Here is a 25,374-nt window from a genome sequence, read left to right on the forward strand (position 1 = left end):
TTTATTTAGGCACAAAGCAACAGTTATATAGGGAAAATATCAAGATGCATGTGTTCTTGTAAGAGCCAAATTCTGTTTTTCAGATAGTTAGACTGTAGAGCTCTTGAGCTGTGTACTGGGGCCTGCAGCCTCTAGATCATTGTTATTTACTCAATAGCAAATTAAAGCTTTACACAACAAATAGAAAGCTAGTCTGCTTCCCAAACAAGTTAAAATGTAATGCAAAAAGGGGACAGTACAGGAATATAAAAGTAACAGAAGCCTGCAGGGATACTACGTAAGATCGAGGGAAGCAAGTTGTGTAGACATGTAGCAACACACAAATCTTGGAAATCCTGTTACATTGCTGGTAATGAAAATCCCCTGCTTGGTCTCCATCCCAAGAACAAAAGGAATTTCAAAATCCACAAAGCCAACAGAAGAAATACTGCCTCACAAAATTCCTCCCACTGCGAGAGGCAACCCAAACAATTAGACTGGGATCCAGGAGACCCATGTTCCACCCCAGTACCAACTACCAGCCACCTTTTGGGTACCCTTAAACAACTCAAATTCTCTACAGCTCCTTTTTTTTGGTTGAATTTACACCCATTTCCTCAGTACAGACAGTTTTTCTCTGTTTCTACAGCTCTTTACCGAATGGGGTCTTACTCTCACTTGCTGCCAGGTGCTACCATAGCACCCACAATAAGGAAACAGCAGCAATTTCTCTTTACATTGGGAAAAAAAAAAAAGCTCAAAAAAGCAAAGGTTATCACACCACATTAAGACAGGTTGTAACCATACTTCAGAATTTTCCTATGTTTACCTGTTCTGTTTCAGAGAGGGCACAGATTTTGAGAGAGGACTTTTTTTTTAAGAGAAAAAAAAAATATGGATTACCTTGGATGAAGTTCGCTTCTTCCGACTTGACCATCTCTATTTGTGAGTCCCCACACCATTGTACCAAAGAGAAGCCAGAGAAAGGAAACAGAGGAGGAGTAAAATGGAGAAAGAGTTTAGTAAAATAATTCAAACAGCAGCTTGTCATATGCGTTAGAAAAGCTTATTACTGATTAGGGGGCTAGAACTATGACTGCATTCATCTACCTCCCTTCCCTCATGGCATATGACAATCGACAAACTCAAAATACCTGCATTGCACAAAAAAAAAAAAGAGGAAATTAAAAGAAGTGATCAAGAATAAAAAGTGAAAGGACCTAGAGCCATTAGTAAGAAACACAGCTTATACTTTTGGTGCCATCTGGTTCTACAGTAAGCTAATTTAGAAAGGGGAAAAAAGTAATCTTGCTGCTAAGTGCTAATGTGGACAGAGCCATTTTACTATTCAGATTCCGCTGGAAATGGCTGAGCAACTTGCATTTGAAATATGAGGGCTTAAAACACTGTCTTTTAAAAAAATTACAGTGTGCACCAACTCTTCTATCATCTGCATTCTGAATGTTAACTAAGCACCCAAGAGTACCAAAAGCTGCTACTTTAAACCAATGTATTTGCTGCCTCACTGTCTAGGTCCATATTAGCCCACGCCTTCCTAAAAATCTCAGAAGAACTCCTGAGGTTCTTTCCACTAAACTGCTTTTTTTGCTAAAGTAACTTTATGTCTTTTTACCCCTTCCTGCAAACCAGTGACATGTGTGCCAACACTCTCTTGTACAAGTTAGAGGGAGAATTTACGTCCCAGATCAAAGCTATCTCATAATATAGATATATAAACACCACAATAGCGTTTTGAATGTTGTCATTAAGCTTTTAAATAATCACATATTGAGTTACAAATAACTACAATTATTTTAATATTGAGATTTTACAATGCTCAAAAAGGCAACTATTTGAAAAATAAATAATGAATGACAGACATCCCACATTAGCTTTTCTTATTTTGCTTTCCAACCCCTTGAAACATTTATGCTTCTATAAATAATCTCACTCAGACTGGAATTCCATACCTATAATTCAATAATGTGCTGTAAACAGCAACTTTCATACTAGACTATACAGGAGACTTGCAGGAATATTTTCTCTTTACATATGTATTACACGTAGTTAAAGTTAGCTCTGATTTTCAAGCCAGTCCAAGTAAATCCTGATCTCGGCTTTTCTCCATCTTTGCTGGCCAGGAACAGGATGAGTTCACCAACGCAGGCATGCTTTACACTCTGTGTAAGATACTAGTAGGAGTCTTAAAAGCTAAACATAAAAGCAAAAACAACCTCCCATGTGCAGGACCTGAAATTTAAAAACCATGAGCTTCAGCTGTGGTGTTCCCAATCTCTGCCCAAGCTGTTCTGGGTTTCTAGCAGCACTAAATGCACCATATTTAAGCACCAGAAGCCAAGTTCAATTGAACTCGGGCAAAGAAACCATCAGCGGAAAAATCAGGGAGTTTACAAGCAATATCTTCCTCTCAGCCAGCGTGCTCCTCCGCAAGATTGGTTTAAGTCTTAATGTCAAATCTCTGCTTTTAGGTTTCACATGGATATTTATATTATCATAAAAACAAGAAAAAAGAAAAAAAAACCCAAATAAGTTTAGTTTGGTTGGGTTGGTTTTTGTTTGTTTGTTGGTTTGGGGTTTTTTTAGTGTTAAACTCCTAGGTGTAAATCAGAAAACAGTATGCTCTGGAATAGCAATCACAGCAGGTACGGTTCATACATTCACTTCAGCAACCTGCACACTGCAGTGGTGGATACCATATGCCCGGTACCCAGAGAGCACTGCCACGATGCACATCGCAGCTACAAGATGAAGCATCCAGCCACAGATGTCTACACAACTTTTACCTAGCTAAATATAAGGCTTTTTTAACTTATGATCTATCTTGATCTCAATATTGACTTTCGGAGCATGAAAATAAAGGTGGCATTTCCCACTAAATCAGATTATGCCAGCTCTTCCCTCCCAACCACATTCCAGCTATAAATTTGATTTCCTAAGCCACTTACATTTCTCTTGAAGTCTCCTTGCTTGACTGCTAGACTCAAGTTTAATACAATCACTCCCATGTCATCTTCTAAACTGTTGGGATCTTCCAGTTTTAAAACCTGCTCAGTAGTTCTATAAGAAAAAAAGGGGTGAAAAAGTGCATTTATTGACTCCAGTTAACTCAAGTTGATTATTAAAGGTCATGCTGAGCTGTGCAAATTTCAGCTTCTTGTCTGAAATTCCTAATATTGAGTTTAAATGTTAAAATGGGAAATCTGGAGGGTTCCTTCATAGTTCTGACAAAATACAACCCCCTTTCAATAACTCAGCATAGTGTTCACATAGCATTGCTAACACTCATAAATCTCCATACACAGATACACACCAAATTAAGTTACTACTATCCCAACTTCACAAGGAAGAAGAGCGAGAGGGAAACTTATCCAAGCGAATTTTCTAACATTAACAGCTGGGATTTGACTCTGGAGATATTTATTCTTGCCTTATCTCTGTTTGTGCTTAATCTCCCTCCACGACTCAGTTCCCTCTCTGAAAATGGGAATGCTGGTTTTCACCTGGTGGCTTTATCTCACAGACAAATTCCTTAATGTTTCTAGAAATTCGGATAACCATGGGAGCTGCAATAGACCCACACAGGGAGAACTCATTTTCTCCCCTAAAAACACAGTTGCACAGCAAGGGAGTATAAAAGAGAGAACTAAAACTTGAATTCCTGGCTTCCAGCTCCACATTGAGACCAAGCAGCAGCAGACAAAAGGCACAGGGCTTGCCTCTGCACTAAATCAGGGCCAGATGCAGCTGCCACGGGGATGGATGGCTGCAGGGGAGGCTGGAGACGGGGCGCTCATAGACAGGCAAACCGCTCCCCAACCCAGCTACACACAGAAAAAGGCACCCCACGCTACATGGGGCTAGGAAGGGGTCTCAACCTTCTCCCCCCTTTATTCTTCCCCCGTAAATTATTCTGGTGTAGCCCTCCCTAAACAATGCTGCATGTAGAAACTCTTATTCCTAGACATCACAAGGAAAGAGAACCTTCTGCTGACCCAGGCTCCATCCAAGTTGGATTTGAATCTGGTACGTAACGCTGGATAAATCCTGCACACACACCTTTTTATCTCAAGCGATTTCTATTAAAATGTGCTCCCCACCCTCCCATCAAAATAAATTTTCATGAGCAGACAAATTCCAAGCTAGAGCAAAAGCACTGAATTATTTTTCTGTTTCTCAAATAAGCTGCATTAATAAGCTTTAGTTAAATAAACTTATTACCTATTGAGCTCAAGTTCAGTGAGTGCTACAAATGCCGAACCCATGAAGTCTGAAGAGGTTAAATCTCGATCGTACACCTGGTAGCAAAATAAAATAAATATATCTGATTTTCACATCATAAGCCAGTTTTATCCCAGTCGATAAAAGAACAGATATTTTAAACTCTTCCAGTTCAATTTCATATTTGAAAGATCAAAGCTTAGCTATTATTCAGGGATAATTTTCCAACTCCCTGCTTTAATTTGTATTTTTAACTAAATATTTAAAGAGCATTTTGAAAGTATCTCCTTAATATTATGTAAACAGAGACATGTGTGCTGCTACGGAAGGTGCCTGTTCCTTTATGCTCTGCTCGACTGCATAATGAAACGCTGCACAGGAATCAGGTACTTCTGGCTACAGATGTTTTAGCAATTAGTGCTCACAACTGGTAGCTTGCGGTTCTGGTAACTGTAACGTTACTCATAATGAGAAAAGGCTTTGCTACTTGTCACGGCTGCATCCCAGGTAATAATTCTGTTCAACCCAGCCAAATTACACTCTTACAACGTGCTTATGAAACCGCTGTTGGTTTCACTGAGTTTGCACAAGCACGGTAACAGCGAGCAGAATTTAGCTCCCATTGCTTTAAAATGTATCCAGTCAAGGAGTTTTATTTCAATGTGGGTTTTTGCAGATGGAAAGCAAAACATGCGAGTAAAATCTGGAAAAGACATATGTGCGTTTTAATTTGAAATTGCTGAAACTCTTAAAGCGGATTGTGGTTTATGTTACGCTGCTGCAGTGAATAAAAATCGATACGTTTCTCAAGCTGAAAATCATTGCTTAAAAAAATATTGATCTCTCAAAAATCTAAAAGCCAGAACTTAAAGCTTACCTTGATCCAGAGTTTCTGATCGAGGCTCTGTACAGGCAGCACAACAGTTTCATCCCAAACTGGGTTGAGGTTCTTGTAGACTACCTTACTTTTATATAGAGTTTTCCCATTCAGTTTAAACTTCACATATGGGTCACTTGTACCTGTGATAATTAATAGAAAATAGATTAGCATGTCCCCACGTAACACCACCACCTTATATTTTCATAGAACAATATATAAAAATAATAAATGGTACTGACTCGTTTTATATAAACATGCATATACTTAATTACCTATATAAAAATTCCTAGTTCATGTAGGAAATCTATAGAACAGAACCAGAAAGTTGCTTGAAAGCGGGCAACAAAAATTCTTCATAGTTTGCTTGATGTCTGCTGTGTTATTCTTAAAGAACATTAATTATTCTTTAGTAACTTAGTTGACATTTTAATTCGGGAAAAGAGCAAACAGAAGCAGGGATGAAGGACTTTTACAAGCCAACTAACACTACAGACAGTGGAAGAGAGAAAATGTGATCCTGTGACTATGAATATATAAAAAGACCAAAACTCAAAAGCATCATAACTTGGATAGGAGCTCCAAGGAAACCAGTAACAATAGCTGAAGTACCCGACAAGATTTCATCTCTGCTGTCACTTGCCAATTTACTTAAAACTAAATTTGAAGTTTCAGTGAAAAAACCACTGATGTTATTCACCAGCTCAGCATAAAAACACACACACAGAATAGACACCATAAAGAATATTCAGGTAACACATTTTTTAATCCAAGTGGCACAATTTGCCACGACAATAATGTCCCATATTTTTATGGAGCAGATGTCCATGGACAGAGCATGAGGCTCATGCCACTCGGCAGCAATAGAAAGACTTGCAGGTGTTAAAGGAAAATAGAAGAGGGAATCAACTTTTTATTATTGATATTAAACCAGTGGCATCTGCACTAACACCAACCAAACTGAGGTGTAGCAGCATATACAATTCATGATGCCAAGTGCCGTTGTTCTCTCATGTTCAATATTGTCTGTATTTTACCTTATACTTGGTATTAAACGTCCCTCCTAACAGCTCCATTTCATTAGAAGAATAACAGCTAACGCAAGGATCCTGGCTGCCCCCCAGCCTGCAGGGTGGGCTGCTGGCAGGGAAAGACCAGCTCCTACACCAGACTTCCAATCCAGAATTAACCTGAACTTGTCCTCCCTGCTTCTGACCAAGATACTGGCTGACAAACGCATGGCAGTGCAGGATAACCCAGCATAAGACCAATACTAAGTCTTTTAAGTAGTTTAGTGAAACAGTGAGAATGCGAAAAATTCATATTTAAACATCCAAAGCTTTGATCGGTGTTATATGAAGACAGATTTAGAATCAAAAGAAAAATAGCTATGTATTTGCATCTACCTGGAATTACATAGTAAAGAACTGTACTCCTGCAATATACAGACTTATTTTTTAGGACTTGCAGAAAGTTTTTCTTGTGTATTCATTTCAAAAGGGAAGAGTTGTAGAGCCCTGGCCAATTCTGCACATAAAGGGTGTTTGAGGCACAGAAGGAAAATATCAGTTGAGTTTTCAAATACTACCTGCAGCTGATCCTTTTCCTATATAGTGATTGTTGAATTCAACTCCTTTTGGGGAAAAAATGCTGCAAACTTAAAAAGAATTTATTTTCCTTCTCCTGTAGGAGAGGATAATAGTAAGGGCCTGATTCAAAGTCAGAGGGCAGCTTCTCCTTGCATTTCAATGGCTTAGGACTAGACCTTTCCCTAGAACACTTCTCAGAATTATGATTATACTCTTACATAAAGTATACAGCTTAAAACCAGAACACTTTCCATGCGTGGGAACACACAGGTAAACTGTGGCCCCACAATGTGGGCAGTAGCCCTCTGAGGATGCAGAAGTTAAAAAATTGGGCTCTTTGGTGTTAATTTCTTCCAGCTCCTTTAAAAAGGAGGAGGAAAAAAAAAAAAAAAAAGAAACTGAAAGAACTGTTTGGGGTTTATTTACAGGATAATCAGGAGCGAGCTGCACTATTAGGAATAATAGTAATAATGTCCACACCTACTCTGTGCATGAAATAGCAACTGGCCAAGACAAGGAAAACAACTGATGAAATGAAAGCACAAAGAGGGTGATGGAGGCAGGTGGTCTATGACCATAACTCATCTGCTTTTGGCACAGAAAACCCATGAACAAGGGCAAAACCTGAACAGAGAGAGAAAAATAGGACGTAGAGAAAGCAAACAGCCAGCAAGTTCCATAGCTGCAAGTATAAAACTCCAAGCATCCCAACTGCCTTATTGCTCTGAAAGCCTTCCAGGTTGTTATACAGTAAAGGAAAATAAAGAGAGGGGGAAGGGCTGCCCAGAACTGCTCACATGAGCCAGGCTTTAGCAATCATTCTTTTCTACATACACACACACACACACATATATATAAAGAATGCCTTCCTTTGTATTTACAAGAATGTCTTCCTTTCTATTTACATATATTTATATTTTTATATATTTCTATAAAACCATATTGTTGCATAAAAACGTAAGTATATAAAAGGAATACATATTTATATAAATATATATTTCTGTTAAAATATATAAAAAACAGGGGGGAAAAAAGAGCTATAATAAAAAGAGGCCTTTAATTAAATAAGATTGCCACTCTGGGATCAGGCCTTCATGCTTGTCAGCTTACTCTCAAAATAAACATCTCAAAGCGGGGCCTCAGTGGTGTCACTTACTCTGGCAAGGCACACTGGGTAATCCCTCGCTATCTTGACAGCTACATAATGTTCAAACTGTTTCACGGGTGAGCAGCAGCACTTGGGCGAAAGAAAATATTAATGCCAGGAATTAATAGAAAAAGGGATGATGGTTTACAAAAGCCAAACAAGGGAAAGGTGTCAAGTTAGCACCGGTGTTAATTGTTAGGGAAAATAATTGTGGTGGGGAGCGGGCTTCGGCGGCGCTCGCCTGTCGGACTGTCACAAGGGTAACATCTCAACTAGGCAGGCAAGGGGAAAGGGGTCGGCAGTGCAGGAGTGCAGCTCCCAGATCATACAAATGATGGGCTCACACCTCCGTGCCAGCCAACAGATGGACCTTCACCTCTGTAGCAGGAGCTGGCATGCACTGGGGCTCGGTGGCAGCAGCTGGGGTAGACCTGATGGCCAGGAGGGAAGTTGTGGGGGTGATGGTACAAAGGTTTCCCCAAGTTGTTGCTGGGATGTTCATGAAACTCCTGTACCTCCCTACGTCACTGTGTCCATTCCTGGTTTTCTTTATAATATGCAGGTAATCAAAATAGGTTAAAAAGGAGACAGGGAATGAGAAATAATGCAGGTGTCAAGCCTCACGTGATGCGATGAACAGCACAGCCTGAAAATTAACTGCATTTGAGTGCAAGGCTTGAAGACTTCTGGATTCAAGATCAGAAAGATGCCTGGATCTATTAAGAAACTATTTATTAGAGACAATCTATAACCTAGCCAGAAAAGCCTAGTGATTTTAGTCATGAGCCAATCTAAAGAAGAATTTTTATAATTTCCCTTTAAACGTAAGTTGATAAATTTCTAAAGGTACCAGACCATTAAAAAAGCTTTTTAGCAGCCATTTCCTACTGAAGGCAAACGAGTCAACAACTTCTAAGCACATGCACTCAGGGTCTTGTGCAATGCAAGGTCTGAACCTGTTCATCTCTGTCGCATCAGCTGTAGCAATGTCAAGGGGGTAAAGCAAGGAAACCAATTATTCTTGAAGTCAGTTGATAATTTGGCCTGAGAAAAATACTTCTCTAGTGGGAAAGGCAAAGTGTGATGCTTTGAGGTTAATTTAAATGTTATGCAAGGACAAGAGGGTTCTTACACAGTAAAATGTATGGACAAGATATAGAAACCAAAGAAGATTATTTACTCCTTAGTCCAAAAAAAAGCCCAGTAAGAGTAAAAAGAAAGGATGACCTCTAAAAACCATCATCACATCATCTGTTTTCCTATTAAAGAACACGCATATCAACAGGGATGCTCCCTTGAATTCATTTGTGTAATATCTATTTCACTTCTATTTTCTGACACTAAAAAGCAAGCAGTGCAGGTGGACCAACCATCACCTAAAAACTGAGGTAGCTTCAGTGAGCAGAAGTTGCTGGGACACAGCAGCAGGAGAGGGTTCAGCAGCCTAAGAAACTGTTAACGGTGTTTTTAAATGGATACTGCTGCCCTCTAGCAGCTACCGAGAGATGTATCACATCAACTATAATACTACTACAGACTTAATTAGAACAAAACCAAACCAAACCAAAACCAGAAGACCAGATATCATTTCAAGCCACACACTATTTTATAGGAGAAAACTTACTGGAAATGTAGCATATGAAACAAGTCTCGTTACATAAATAAATAATAAAAAAATACCACCAAGTTGCCTTAAAATCCTAGGGAAAAAAATATCAAAGAAGAGTGTGAAATATAACCTAAGCCATCCTAAGTTTTGGTTAAAACCTAAATTTTAATCTGAAGAAGGAAATGAAGGATTTCTTTTATATGCACATAAAGAATACATTTCTTCAAGTCTTCCTAGAAATAGAATTACTGGAGTTATTTACAACAAGGAGTAAAAGACATTTTAAAATGGAACACGCATTTTTCTTTTTAAGTGGAAAACCACTATATTCTTGTAATGAAATAACTGAGATCAAGGCTTAACAGGGAAATCGGACAAAAAAGGTATTCTGCTGGCAGGAAATTCAGGTAATTTTGGTAAGTTTTGTGCCCAGTTTTACATGGCCAGATGGAAGTGAAACATTGCTTGGAAACAAGCATCGCCAATAGGTTCCAAGGGAAAATAAACCAACTAACAAGAAAATAAGAAACACAAACCAAGAAAAAACCCCACCACAACAAAAACCAATAAACCAAAAAGACCAGAGACGTGTGAGGAATGTATGTAAACCCACAGTTGATGGGTTAAAAAGATGGGGAAAAAATCCTGAACCAAACTTTAATAGAATGAAAGAAGCAGATATAGGATGTTCTATGCAGGATACGTCAGAAATAGCATTTTAAAAGTACTAAAGGAGCTAAGAAAAACCACCAGACGCTACCAAAACACCGTGTGATGCACATTAGGGACAGAATGACACAAAGAACAGATGATGGCAAAATTAGTCTCACTGAACACTGTATTCCCAGTCAGGGTTCAGGTATGAAGGCACAGAAGGGCACAAGGACAGGGCACATTTCTATTACTAGGCAGCAGTGAGGATATTCGGTGTAATATAGTTGCATCTTCTTGTATTCTCAGTCTTTGGCCTAAGAAAATCTCCTTAGAGAGGTCCCAGAAAGATGCAGTGAAAGCTATTAAAGCAGAGATAGACAGTTTAAGAAATCTATTCTCTAAATTACAATTATATACAAAAGAAGAGGCATAGGGTATTCTTTGGGCCCTACATGTCCTCTTCCCGTGCTGCTATCCTTACATCTCTTAACATTAATTTACCAAATGTGGCTATACATATAATGGATTAATTGCTCTTGTTTGACTCAATCTATTTTCCTGAGGTTCCTGTCTTTGTGCATTCATTCCTCATGGCCAGTCCAGGAGAGACACTCACAGAGATCACTGTGTATTAGGGCAAAGTTTCAGCCATACACGTTGCAATTCCAGAAACTGGACTTGGCACAGACAAACGCTTGCAGCTCAAGCAGAGCTACACGAGATCCAGAAAACATCAAAATAAGTACCCAGCACCATTCAAATTCTTAGCGGTTATAAATTAGCCATGATTACGCCTTTCAAAAGGAAGTGTGAAAAGTTGCCTAATACATCTCAATAATTAATAAATTTGAAGGACTAATGATCTAATTGCAGATACCCTCAAAACAGAGGAAGCCTAAATTAATCAGCCCGTTTGCAGGGAGTGATTCAGCCTAATTGCTCTGAGCATTTGCTTTCCAAACAATGGGCTTGCTCTAAACTGATAAACACCCAGCCCAGCACAAACACATCCCATTCTCCAGCACTCTGGTATCAGCGTGGACCCGGGCAGTGGATAGCCCAAAGCCAGAAGTGGTGGGCTACTGCGGGTTCATTACTCCTTGAAGTTGAAAGTACATGTTATTTTGTCCTTGAGAGATTGAGTTTTGGCACAGCTTGCGCTAATATTAGGAGCTGCCCATGCAGCAGAGCCAACTCCAGGAGCCCACCGGAACCCTCTGGCAGTGTGGGGTGTTAGATGTGAGAGCAGATGATGTGCTCTGGATGGGGAGGTGGGATGCACACAGTGAGACAATGACACGTTCTATACTACTGCAACCAACCCACCCTGCTCCCTTCACGTGTTGCTGCCTGTATGACGAGAGGAAAGAAATGAGGGCAAAACCAAAACGCAGCAACAGGAAATAGCAAGGGAAACCTGAAAGAAAGAAATAGAGATGAGGCACAAAGGTCCTGTAAAACGCTAGAAAACACAAAACCATGTGGAAAAGAGACACAAGAAAAATTCAGGCTGGAGTAATGCAGCTGGGGGGGGGGGGGAAAGACAGCAACCGCAGCCACTCACCAGCTGACATCACATCCGAGAAACATATTTCTTGAAACCACACCATTTAACAGATGAAAAAACATACTCAGACTTTGAAAGCACAGGATTTGGAAACCGGGGTGGCTTTTCACTCTTCCAAGTACTCAAAACCCAGTTTCTGTTTTTTCTCACAGCCCGGTTTGTCAGCGCAAGGAAAGTAACACTTCCTTACGGCTGCAGCATCATGTGCTGCTTGGTGTCACAGCATCACCATTCTGTAAAGGTGACTTGTGCAGGCACAGTCAGAGCATCTCAGAGCCGTAAGGGAGCACGACATTTCAGGTTTCATTAGACTGACTCAAAACAAACATGAGGCATTGCCCTGCCCTGTGAAAGTGAACCAGCAAGTAGCAATGGGCTCCAGCCTCTCCTGGTTCAAAGCATGTGGAGCTGGAAATGGGAGCTTCACCCAAAAAGAAGCCTCAATCAGGCCATAAAACCACTAAACAACAAAATTACAACTTAAAGCACTGGTGATTAAGAACACTTCATTATTTTTAAGCCAAATAAAATAATCGTCTCTCTTTTCTGCAGAACTACTTACGGTATTAAAAGTACGCAGATCACAAACTCCTCACCATCACCCAGATACATCAAGTGATCTAGTATCAGTAATACCATAAGTGCACAAACCCCAAACTTTCGCTATTTTGTATATAAACACACAGATCCATAACCTTCAGTGAAAAGAAAAATAGGAAAGAGCAGATGTTAACAGGGATAATATTATGAATGGGGAAAAAGAGTAGCAAAAATCTGGTAAAGTGAAGGAGGAATTTAAATCACACCAAAGGGAACATATGCTGGAAAGAGCAGCACAAAGTGAATCAAAAAGTCTGGAAAAATACCTGGAAAGTTGGGAAAAAGTAAAGTCACATGTTGGTCTTATAGCCTGCAGTAATCAGCAGAACTACTGGCTACCTTTGCTCAGCCAAGTGTAATTAATTCCTACTTAACAACTGTTAAGCATATAATGAGTGAATTCAGGGAGAGCCCTGGGAATTTGCAGAGCAGAGCCAGGAGTTTTCCAGAAATGGCTGTTTCCAATGGCAGAAATATTTCTCCTTTGTCACACACCTTAGGTTTATTTTTATATACTTATTACATACATGGGTGTACACTTCTTACACTGCGACAAAACAGATGCAGAGACAAAGACTGGACACCAGACCAAGAGACTTTACTCTGCTCGAATTTCAAGTACTTACCATATTATAGCATCATATCATAGACTGGTTAGGGTTGGAAGGGACCTTAAAACTCATCCAGTTCCAACCCTCTGCCACGGGCAGGGATACCTTCCACTAGATCAGGTTGGTCCAAGCCCCGTCCAACCTGGTAAGCAACTAAACTCAACTAAAGCTGCTGCATTCGCGCCCAGCTCTGAAGCTGTGCCGCTAAGGGCAGCGGACGAGGCCGGCAGCGGAGGGGGACCGGGGACCGAAGCTCACCGAGCCGCGCTGCGGGCTCGGCGGGGAACCGCCACGAGAGGGCATCAGCCACCCGTGCTGGGCTTGAGCGATGCAAGAAGCGGTACCTTGAAATTAAACGCAGTAGAAAAGGACACGACACCGCACTTAGGTGCCATTTCCTTTATATTTAAGTAGATACATAACTTCCCCCAAAAAGAGACCTAAGCTGATTGATGACTGCTTTGAGACTTTTTCCCCACACAGCAATTGCTGATAGCATAATAACTGAATATTAAAGTTTAGGACATTTACAAAACTTAGGTTAACCCTGATTAACCTAAGGATTAGGTCAGCATCCAGCTAAGGATGCTGGCATGCACTCTGCACTCAGTCTGTAGTTTTCATGTGAAGATTTTGTTATTTAACATACAGCATACTCCACACGGTACCTGGAGTTAGTTTCCAGCCAAGCAGTTACCACTACATATGACTAAAAGCAGGTCATTGCTACTCCTACTTATGAACTCCAACACTTCGCCACCACTCCTGCCTAACCAGGTAATTTTTGCACTTGCACGCACAAGGCTTCAAACTCCAATACACACATAAAACACAGGACCAGCCATGCAGCATTACCCACCAGAGAGCTCCCATGCCTCTTTGCACACAGAAAACCATGGGAAGAGGGACTGAAACCCTCTCCCAGCTGCGTCAGGCAGCACTGCTTGGTTAGCTCTAGGGGTTTGCTGTTCCCAAAATGTGAATGAGGATGACTTGGCCTTCAGCCCAAGCCACAGTCTGACCTGCAGGACGTGTTCCTATATTCAGACTATTTAGAGTAGGCTGGTACACCCCAGTGCAGTGGCTGTATCGAGCATTGTGGTGGGGGGAGAAGAGGGAAGTCGCATTCTCCCAGCCCACAAATTTACTCTGAGGTTTTCTCACACAGGAGAGATGAGCAAAGCTGACAACTTCCCAGTTTTAAAAGTGCACTGCAAAATGCGCAGTGGTTGCAAGCCTGAGCATCACACAAAGATCCTAAGTAACCAGTATGACAGCAGAGACCTATAAAGATGTGCATCAGCAGCATGCTTTAAGGAGCCACCACTGCAACATGATGCCAATTGAAGAATAATCATTAAATCAGTATTTTCGCCCTCCCAGTGCCTGTGGGGGGAAAAAAGCAGGAATTTTACTGAATGATGCATCACCTCACATACTGTTTGCTAAATGAGTAGTCATTTGCCACAAAGCACAGAGCAACATCAAAATGTTTTTTTTCTCCTTGCTTACGTTGTTTCGCTGTGTTGTCCAATGCTTCACCTAGACAAGCAATTGCTTTCTTACAAAACAAAACACAGCCCAGAGCAAACTATGATTTGTCTCCTTTAGAAATATTACTCTGCTGGAATTGCTCACTTCTAGCATCTTTTCCATAGAAACAGCTAGCTATGTCCTGGCTTGTGCTGCCTTCCTAGTAAATTTGATGAACTGCTACACTGTTAGGAAATATATGCTTCTGTTTAACGAGTAAAGATCTTAATCTAAGTACTTGTCATGGTTTAAACCCAGCACCATGCAACAGCTTGCTCACTCTCCTGCCCACATTGGGATGGGGAGAAATTGGAATAAAGGTAAAACTCATGGGTACAGATAAGAATAGCTTAATAATTTGATAATAATAATAGTAATAATGGTGATGACGAAAAAGGGAAAGACAGAGGAATAAAACTCAAGGGAAAAAACAAAACCAAGTGATGCACAAAATTGCTCACCACTCATTGACCGATGCTCCCTGAGCAGCAATCAGCCATTCTGGACCAACTCCCCCCAGTTTATACACTGAGCATGATGTTCTGTGGTATGGATTACCCCTTTGGCTAGTTGGGGTCAGCTGCCCTGGCCCTGCTCCCTCCCATCTTTTTGTGTACCTCCTCACTGGCAGAGCACGAAAATCTGCAAAGTCCTTGATTTAGGGTAAGCAGTACTGAGCGACAACAAAAACATCAGTGTCATCAACTGTATTCTCGTACTAAATCCAACCACAGCACTGTACCAGCTACTAGGAAAAAAATCAGCTATTCCTGAAGAAACCAGGACAGTACTCATTCACTCCTTCCAAAAGCTGGGAGGAAAAACAAGCATACGCTTGGCCAAGAGTTACTGTTTCATGAAAACATGAAGAGCCAGCATGGAAAAAGTTAACCGAGATAACAGATAATAGAAATCCCAACAACAAGCACCACATGTGAGAAGTTTTCGAAATCCAGATGGATCCTTCCAGATGCAAACCTCCACATGCCTTTAGGCTGTGCAAGCTTATTTGCTTTAAAACTGTATGAATAAACCCTATTTCTTCATCTCAAAAGAAACAAACTGCTCATACATTTTGCAATGCAAACGCAACAGAACTGTTTCCACATGCAGAAAAAATATGAAATAAGGAATAAATGTAAAATGCAGAGAGACTGGACATATGGAAGAGTTCTGACAGGTTCAGATTGAAGATTCTGAAGCAGCCACAGAGCCTCTGGCAGGACAGCTCTTCCCTCCACAATAAGCGGAGAAACTACCAACTGGCTGCTCATAAGCACTTTTACTCCCTGTTGCAACAGCCTGAAGAAGAGCCAGGTTAAACAGCATCAGGCACTTTCCCACAGTTTATCCAGGAATTCCCCAAATATTTTCCAATTTATTTGCTATGTCATTTGGGGGTGGGTTTTGGGATTGGGGTTGGGTTTTTTGGCATGTTGTCATTCTTAAATTGCATCCCAGATTAGAGGGGATTGTTGTATTACAGCCCTGCTCCTGTTTTTTCCCTTTTAGTAAAATCTTTGCAGATAACTCTTCGCAAAAGCACTCTTAGAGCAGCTCCATCATTTAACAGATTTCAACATACTCTTTGGCTTTTTTTTGTTTGGTTTTGGGGGTTTTTTTAAGCTCAGATAGACTTTCTCAAGGTTAATGACTCTGCAGTTCCTGAATAGGTGCAGATACCAAATCCAGCCAAGAAGGTGCTTTGCAGCTGCACAGCAGGCAGGAGGAGCAGCTGCCTCCCCTGTGTACCCAAGGTGGATAAACCCAATTACTGAGTGCTCTGACCTGGACAAGGGATATAAATCAATGACTTGTTGCATCAGACATAAGAAGTCAATTGCTGCCAAGCTGAAGTCAGCAAAAAGAGAGCCGTGTGAATTTTAGAGGAAATGAGCTGAAAGGTGGGGCTCACCACAGCGATCTCTGATAACCAGGTTCCGGCCTTCCTTCAGGTGGATGGTCAACAGGTAGGCAAAGGGGTTGGGCAGGTCACTCAAGCAATCATTTACTTCCTCTAGAGCCTAAGGAGAACAAAGAAATTGGTCACTGATGTGCACCTTCTGAATTGGACCATGAATGAAGCAGGTTTTGCAGAGACAAAGTTCTTGTCTTTCGTTACGGCAATTTTTACAGAAAGGAGGAAAAAAGAGCTATTTCTTTCCCAGACTTTGTTTAGCAAATAGCTATTTATGAGCATCAGGTATGTTCAACAAAGCAAGGGGTAACCCAACAGGGGTTATACCTGAAAGTGAGTAGTAATATTAACAATCATAAATGCATGCTAACCATTCTATGATTCTATGCACAGGTCTTCCAAATCCTACCAAATTTCTGCACTACTATTTTTTTTCCTAGGTATTTCTTGTGCATTCATAGACTATCTCAAGTTGGAAGGGACTCATAAGGATCATCAAGTTCATTCATACTCACTGATGACCTCACGAGGAAGTACACGTTTCATAGAGCTACTGGGAGGACAGCATTTCTTTACACAGTTTAAAGGAGAGAAACATAGCAGTGGGCAATGTTGGCTGTAAAGTTTTGCAGTAGAAAACTCAGGAGGTTTCTTGTTCATGAGAGATGCTGTCAGGGTTGCACACCTCATCATTCAGACATAACATCCAGTGAAAACAGCCTCTGGACAGCAGGTTATCAGAGGGCAAAGGTAGAGAAGTTCATCTGGACCAGGTAAATATGCTTTACATGCGTAACGTGTGTCAAAACTGTCAATGCCTTTTCACACTGCCCTAAAACTGTTCTTGTTGTCTGTCAAACCCTACAGCCGTGTTCAGGTGTTTGCTGTCTATATTTTAATCCATTTTGTTCCTGGGCTGATAGTTAAGTATTTATCCTGACGTTTTTATCAGTTATCAATACAACATAGAAATTATAGAATACATCAGAAGATCCAGAACATTTGGGTCTATTTAAAACATTAGCAACTGTTTTGCCATACTAAAAAAAAAGACAAAACAAAAACACACCAACAAAAACACAAAACCACCATTAAACAAAAAACCCAACAAACACCACACTGTGGAAATCTATAGAAGGCTTCTTCACCTGCTGGGTTTTTAAATTTGTAAGAAGCAAAGAACCTAAACCTAAAGTTGTGCTTCTGATGAAATTTCAAAATGCATTAAAATGAAAGGCCTTACCATGTGATCATCAAAAATTTGAGATGATGTGGAAGAGTCTAAATCCATTTCTCCACATGGGTACTATACAACAAAAAAAATGCAATTAATTAGATAACAATAATTTAAGGATCCAGGCTAGTTAAATTAGCCCTTGAGAATTCTGAATAGCCTTGGGATGTTCAAACTGGCATGTTCCTGTTGATATGTCTCCTACTCCTGAATGCATTTCAGGTCTTGTTTAAACTTAAGCAACTATTTAAGAATACTACCCAGAGATCTATCCTGAGGCTGGATATTTATGAGCGGCGGGATAGTACAGGCAAGTACCTAGGCCAGTAGGCACCTCCAATGTTTTGGAACTTCATCTCTGAACAAGTGCAGAATCCTGAAAAACTAGTAAAATACTTGGAAAAAGTATCCTGTACTCTGGCAATTCTAGAGACACAAATCACTGCAACATGATTTGTGTCTCTAGACACAAATGACATTCTAGGGCCTGCCCCATGCCTACAGAGCCCTGCTCAATACTATTCAGTACCTTCAAAAGGCAGACTACACGGAAGCAGGACCATCATAAGAACAGGAGGACAAGAGGCAGAACTCATAAATGAGGTGCCAACCACCTGATCCCTATCCCCTAGTGAGCCATGAGACATGAAAAAAATATTTTAGCTGCCATCCAGGCAAGCACATTGTCACCTGGCTGCTCCAATGCTGGGATAACAGGGCCAGTTGCCTGGAATTAGAGTGATGGGGAAGCCAAGCAGATGGGACCACTTTTTAGGGAAGGGGGCACTGGACTGGCCACAGCAGGCAGTCGAATACCGACATAATAGGAGGTGGTACGTGCTGGAGAGGCTCCACTGTATAATGGACTACCAGAAAGCGAAAGGCATTGTGATCATGGCGTGGACTTGACCATGGACACTAACACATAGGTTATCCTTGAAAGAAACATGCACTACAATCAAGCAAGCCAAGCAGTGAAAGCTTCTCTGCTACGGAAGATGATGGCTCCCACTGCAGGGGGAAGTTGAGCGAAGGGCTGTGTGGTGTTTGGCTGCTTGCTGGGTTAAACCACGACAAAAGAGGAAAACAGATGCAGGACATGTACTTTCTGCACTAACTGGAAGAACCAAAGGATTTTTATCTAGTGCCCAGCACTGGAGAGGAAGTCAAACATTTCTTCCCAAGTTACTGACTCATCTGACAACTTGAGGCTATGGTGGCATGGCGTCTAGACTGTCTGGACACACAGAAGGGATTCATCAGTCAATACACCTCTGATGCTATTTTGAGTCTATGATCATCACTTTAGCTGAAGAGGACCTACGTGCCTGGGCAACTCTTTTGGTCTAACGCAGGGCAATCTCAGCCCATTCTAATACAAAGGTTTATGCTAAGAATAACCTCAGTCCACAGAAACGCACACAAGGTGGAATCTGATCCTCATGTGAAAATGTCATTATGTGCAATGTGGTAACATCCCAATTTCTCAGATGAGAGCTGCATTGTGTGAAGCACTATACAAACAACAAAAAAAAAGGAACCACCAAAGATCATAAATCTTAAAGATACTGATATGCTGAAATAAATATAAATATGCTTTTGTGTAGTAATTCTCCTCCTCCCCCCAAATACATATATAACATATCAGGAAGTACAGTAAGCCAGCATTGCAAAGAAAATTTCACTTGCATGGCAGACAAAATTTAACATTATGGTTCCCACAGCAATCGTAACGTGGCCACCTTGCAAAAACACATTAAAAGTAGAAAAATCATCATCATAAAGAGCAGCAGCAGAAGTTTCTCGCACAACAGAGCTGAGTTACGGCTGCTAGGGGAACCCTAACTGTGAATTTCCTGACTAGTATGCATAAAATCTCACTTGTGTGCATTAAACCTAGTATTTCTTGTAGTCTCTGGCTTCACAGGGATCTCCTTCAGCCACCATCATTGGCACTGATAATGATTTCTCTTTACAGCTTGTTTTACATGGCATAAACATAGAATCACAAAACTGCATTGAATTATAATGATAAGTATCCTCTCTGCTAGCTTGATAACATTTATAATAAAAATATTACTCTCAAAAGTTATGATTTTGTATTTATTCTGCTTTTTGTTTACTTGCATTACATCAGGTTTTGAACAAAGATTATAATTTTTAAATTAAAAAAGTTTGATTTTTCATTTTAGCTCCATGTAACGTAAATTGCTATTAGTCTAGGTACCCAACTGAGTGAGCTCCCTGAATATAGACAAATGCCTCGCTGAAAATATGGTCTTGAAATCTTGATTTTTATCTAACTACAAGTGATGTTTCTCAGCTTTAAAGTATAAACAAATGTGGCCACATCCACTGAGCAGGTCATAGTTCTAAATATATTTGTGTAAAAACAAATCAAACAAGAGTGTGTGTATGTGTGTGTGTGTGTGTATATATATATATATATAAAAAAAATCAAATGTTCCTCTTGACAAGACTTATAACTTCTATCTCCTCTTATTATCTGCAGAAGAATGGCAGAAAGGGCACTGAATGCATCAGCAACGGGATGAGGCTTTCGGTTGCCAGTGACACACTGCAAGGTGTTAGTAAGAAAATGAAGAAGTGCTGTTACAGTATTTCAGCAGGCACATGACCAAAAACAAAACCCAGCTGCAAAAAGTGGCAGTGATTCTAGGGAGGGGTTCAATGCAATTTCAGTTGCTTCCTCACCCTCCAGCTTGCCTAGCTGGGCTGCCATACAGAACAGATATAGTACATCTCTTAGTAAATGGAAATACAGTACACTGTGGCAAGAGCCTTTATGGAAGATGGCACGCTCTGAGCACTTGCAGCTCTGTACTGAGAGTTTAGATGAGTGTAAAAACCACAAGCCCACATTAAGCTCATGCATGATGCTTGGCAAGTATCTCATGGTATTGGGTGACCAAAGATAACCAGGAAATGAGTAGGTGCCATATGACAAGCAATTCAGGGGAAAAGAAAGCTCAACCTACATTTTTGCTTTCTATAGTTTGTTTTGTTCCAGGGATCTGCTTTCCTCCTTCTGATTTACCTCTCTGATCAGTGAATGATGCTCCCAAAAGAAAGATGTGAATTACTGTCGTGCTTCTCACATCAACCCCATCCACTATTAGGAGACCAAGAACCTCCACAGTAAACTGTTCTCATCCAAGGCACACAGAGTACAAATTTTGTAGTGGTCAGTGAAGTATAGAAAAGCTGAATATTGAGTTTTTTCACCCACTTCAATTTAAAACATAACTTTGTTCAATATTCCTTATCTATTTCTACTTTCCCTTGCTTCACTCTCTCTTATATATTCTTTAGGAAAAAAAAAAAAATCTTTCTGCGTTTAAAAGTTGCAAATGGAGGCAGATTACAGGAAGGAAGGCAGGATATTCTCACAGCAAGATGATTTGCCATAGAAGTAAATACTAAATGATTTACACATACAAGCACATATACAAATATGCATTTTGGGAAAGATATAAAAGCTGCAGAGAATCAGTCAGACTCAGACTATGCATCTGGAGGAAACTTGCCTTCAAGTTAAGCTATTCCATCACTATACAAGTACCTCCTTCTCCTAAATGACTTAGTTTGCCCTAATAAATCCTAATTAGGATTAATTTTGGTGCTGCTGCGGTAAATTCTAGGTGAGATTTTCTCATCTACAACAGGAGGAAAGAACTGTTGCTATCATTAAAATAATCTGGAAAAACTCCTAAAATAATAACATGCTCATGATGTTCAACCTACCATATATTCAGTTGCTACAACTTTTGAGTAAAGTTTAAGCACAGAAACAAAGTGATATACTATTTCAGCTATTTTTCTTATGTAGACCTCCAAATAATAACAGAATCATAGAATCATTCAGGTTGGAAAAGACCTTTAGGACCATCAAGTCGAACTGTTACCCCAGCACTGCCAAGTCCACCATTAAACCATGTCCCTAGGCATGTCTACATGTCTTTCAAATATCTCCAGGGATGGAGACTCCACCACTTCCTTTGGCAGCCTGTTCCAATGCCTGACAAACCTTTCAGTGAAGAAGTTTTTCTTTATGTCCAATCTAACCCTCTCCTGGTGCAACTCAAGGCCATTATGGTACAGCCCAGTAAACTGATGCAAATTTGCTAACAACTTAGCAACACTAAACTGGCCGTGACGGTCAGTAACTACCAGTCTGACACTTTGCATCACAACAGACTAAGAACTAACACTGCTTTGATAAGCGCACACAGACCTTTGAGATGCAGAACAAGCAGTTTTATATGAGAAAGGACCATTTTCCCCCATGGCAGCACTAACATCTCTGTGAACATGCAGTTAAAAAATGTCAATTAACCTGTGAAATCATCACTCTCAAAGGAAGGCCTTAAACAAAAACGTGTTTCCCATTTTTGCATCTCAGATGACTAGGGAAAGCAGTTACCATAGCTGTAACAACTAGGGAATGGGAAAAAGGCTTCAAAAAGTTCAAAGTCTAATCTTCCCAGTGAAAACTCAACAGGAGATACACTTCCATAAAGCATAAATAAAAAATTTTACCTAAAATATTTCATGCATTCATCTGCTGTCTTATATTATAAAGCGATTGTGCAACTCCACAGGATTCCCCACTTTGGCCAGGCCAGGCAGGAATTACTGGGTTTTGCCAGATTTGAAGCACATTGGTCTTTAATCCTCCTGTTCCTGGGACATTATGTTCAGCCACAGAAGTACTGACCGCAGAGGCGGAGCAAAGGGAAAAAGGGGGACAAGACGGGGAATGCAGAAGAAACCTTTTGCTTTTGCATGTCCTCTGAATAATCACAATGCAAACCCAAAGAACAACCCTGAGCACGCTGCTACATGTTCACCATTCTCCATCATGTGCTTTTCTTGGTTAATTCCAGGTACAGGCAGAGTACAGGCAGAGTACGATGATTCACCTCACCCATCATCGTTCACCTCTTGCCTTCAGCTGGGTCTTGAGTGGGCAGAGGATAAAGTGATTTTGCTATATACCGATCCTAATAAGCTATATTAACCAAAAAGGGTAAATATGGCAAGTGTATCAGCATCACTCTTCAGAGCCCAGAGGGCTGCAACAACTTTTGACTTAAGCAAGCAATTCCAACAAATCTGAAGTATCATAACCTCGCCAGAATAAAGAAAAAACAAACTGGAGCAGGGTTATTTTATAGCTCCAGACTGCCCAGAAACCTAACCATATCCTGGGCTGCATCAAAAGGAGCATGTCCAGCAGGTTGAGGGAGGTGATTCTCCCCCTCTATTCTGCTCTCATGAGACCCTCCCCCTGCAATCCTGCATCCAGCTCCGGAGCAACAACACAAGAGGGACATGGAGCTGTTGGAGTGAGTCCAGAGCAGGCCACAAAAATGTTCGGAGGGCTGGAGCAGCTCTGCTGTGGAGACAGGCTAAGAGAGTAGGGCTTGTTCAGCCTGGAGAAGAGAAAGTTCTGGGGAGACCTTGTAACAGTCTTCCCTAAAGGGTACCTACAAGAAATCTGGAGAGGACTTCTTACAAGGGCATGTAGTGACAGGACAAGGGGGAACGGTTTCAAACTGAAAGAGGGTTAACTTAGGTTAGACATGAGGAAGAAATTCTTTACTATGAGGGTGGTGAGGCACTGGCACAGGGTGCCCAGAGAAGCTGTGGCTGCCCCATCCCTGGCAGTGTTCAAGGCCAGTTTAGATGGAACTTGGAGCAACCTGGCCTAGTGGAAGGTGTCCCTGCCCGTGGCAAGGGACTGGAACTGGATGAGCTTTAAATTCCCTTCCAACTCTAACCATTCTAGGAGTCTACGACTGAAAGGATATCTGAATTAGTCTCCAATAACCTGTATATCATGTATGGTTTATGCCTATTTTTATCCCCCAGTCATTCCTTGAATAGGGCTCCTTCCTCCATTCCTTTAAAATCCTGTCAGTTAAGGAGAAGCACGACCCCAACGCAGCCCCAGAGCCTGGCTGACACCCAAGCCACCTACCTCTGCCCCCTCATCCTTCAGAGCAGTGCTCAGGTGGGTACTCTGCAGCAGCTCAAAGAGGTCGGTGCTGGATTTCCTCTTTCCCTCGGACACAGGGCTGCCTGCAACTTGTGTGTCCGAGTGGGCGACTGTCACCTCTGTGCGTGACGCCTCCTGTGATGCCCATGACCAGTCCTCTCTCAACGGCCTCACTGAAGCGTTCCTGCTTTTCATGGACATCACAGACCTGGAGAAGCTCTTGGGGGAGCAGCTCGAGAACACCTGAGTACTCACATAAGTCGTTTCTTCTTCTGTAACAGTCTCCACCTCCAGCATATCAGGCACTGACACACTGAGGCGCCGGTCCAAGGAGCGGACTTTCCTCTCCACCATTTTGCTAGACCTCTTCTTCGTCTTCCTTACACTTAGGTTTTGCAGGAATGGTCTAGTTTTCTGTTTCAAGGATCCCCAGACAGACAGTTTATCCAAGTCCATTGCTGCAAGGGGAAGCTCAGCAATGCCTCCTGCACGGACCAGCTTCAACGATTCCCAGGGTGGCTAAAAGGAACGTAGGAAGAAGGCAAGTCAATCATAAAAGTGAACAGCCGCTAAGGATTATGATTCATGTTGTCTCATCTTGAAACTTTCAGTCATTTATCTAAACAGCTACAACAAAGCATACCGCATTAGCAAGTGCTTCCAAATACAATCTCAATCTGGTGGGTAGGTTTGATTATCTAGGTGGAAAACAGCCGGAACAAGCATTTAATCCTACACTAAAATGCAACGTCTGCCCACTGTTTTATGATTGCTAATAGGAGATGGTATATTTCTTCTTCTGCCAAGTCCCAGTTTGAGAAAATGTTGAGATTTATCCAGTTTGAAACTGTTTCTGTACAAAACTAACCAGTGGGAGTTAAATCACGATAATGCTAGCACATGGAAAATGCTGTCAGAGCTGGCACTGTAATTTCTGCTGATGTTTTTCCAGCCTGTGTAGGGGTTTGGGGGCTATTTCCTAGGCTACATGGATTCTTATATGATGTGTTAGCATGACAAAAACAGCTCCACAAACTAGGTGGCTGAGGCTGAAGAGGACACATAGGACATGAGAAATCCCAGCTGAGATCCCAAAACACTCCCTTATGTTAACCCACTGCCAGTGAAAGTCACCACAGCGGAATTAATTTTCCTCATAAATAAGGCAAATGAGACAAAATTAGGAGAAAAAATGGATGGGTCACGGATTTTGAAACCTCCTGGTGGACTCGTCTTTGAGTTGGTTCATATTGAGCGTTTTTACAGTAGGGAGAGACAAGAGGAGCCAAAACAAAATCACCTACTGTATCTGCATTGTAAGGGAGCAGTCGAATGGACACCTCTGTGCACAGGAATATCCTCAGAGACAGCGTCTTTCGCAGTTAACAACTGAACAACCATCCTTATTCTGTGAAGCAGAGATAGTCAAATCATGATCAAAATTCATTAAGAAAAAACACTGATGGAACCTGCAGATTAACTCCTTTAAAACCTGCAGATTTACTCCTTTAGAGCCCCAAAGACAAGCATACGACAATATACCCATGTCCTTAGAAATACGTACCCCTTAACTACATGACTGCTGCTTCCAAAACTCAGTGTATTTACATTCTAAATTTGCATCGTTGATCAAAAATGGCTTATTCAACTGTTTTCCTGATCACTAGAGAAAATATCAGAACAGGCAACAGAAATACAACTCTCAGATTAATCCAGAGAAATCATTGTCTGCTTTCAAAGAAATCTCTTACATTAATTAATTTGAATGAGGTTGTATAGCCAGATACTTACTTAA

The 25,374-nt window shown here is 41.0% G+C and overlaps 1 protein-coding gene across 5 annotated transcripts in view; it reads right to left on the reverse strand.

Annotated features, from left to right (window-relative positions):
- MCTP2 (multiple C2 and transmembrane domain containing 2) overlaps positions 1–25,374 on the reverse strand; it is a 123,801-nt gene that overhangs the window by 81,555 nt on the left and 16,872 nt on the right. For 2 of the 5 annotated variants that reach the window (XM_030498007.1, XM_030498006.1), the window contains exons 2-9: positions 24,884–24,987; positions 23,562–24,098; positions 17,567–17,629; positions 16,321–16,429; positions 5,096–5,238; positions 4,219–4,295; positions 2,946–3,057; positions 883–918 (exon numbers count right to left, since the gene is read on the reverse strand). In XM_030498007.1, the coding sequence (XP_030353867.1) occupies positions 883–918; positions 2,946–3,057; positions 4,219–4,295; positions 5,096–5,238; positions 16,321–16,429; positions 17,567–17,629; positions 23,562–24,035 (1,014 nt within the window). In that variant the 5' untranslated portion in view covers positions 24,036–24,098; positions 24,884–24,987. Of the gene's footprint in view, positions 1–882; positions 919–2,945; positions 3,058–4,218; positions 4,296–5,095; positions 5,239–16,320; positions 16,430–17,566; positions 17,630–23,561; positions 24,099–24,883; positions 24,988–25,374 lie in introns of those variants that run through there. The other 3 variants (XM_030498003.1, XM_030498004.1, XM_030498008.1) reach the window with 3 other exon arrangements.

This window comes from Strigops habroptila, chromosome 9 (genome assembly GCF_004027225.2).
Source record: "Strigops habroptila isolate Jane chromosome 9, bStrHab1.2.pri, whole genome shotgun sequence".
Taxonomy (NCBI): Eukaryota; Metazoa; Chordata; class Aves; order Psittaciformes; family Psittacidae; genus Strigops; species Strigops habroptila.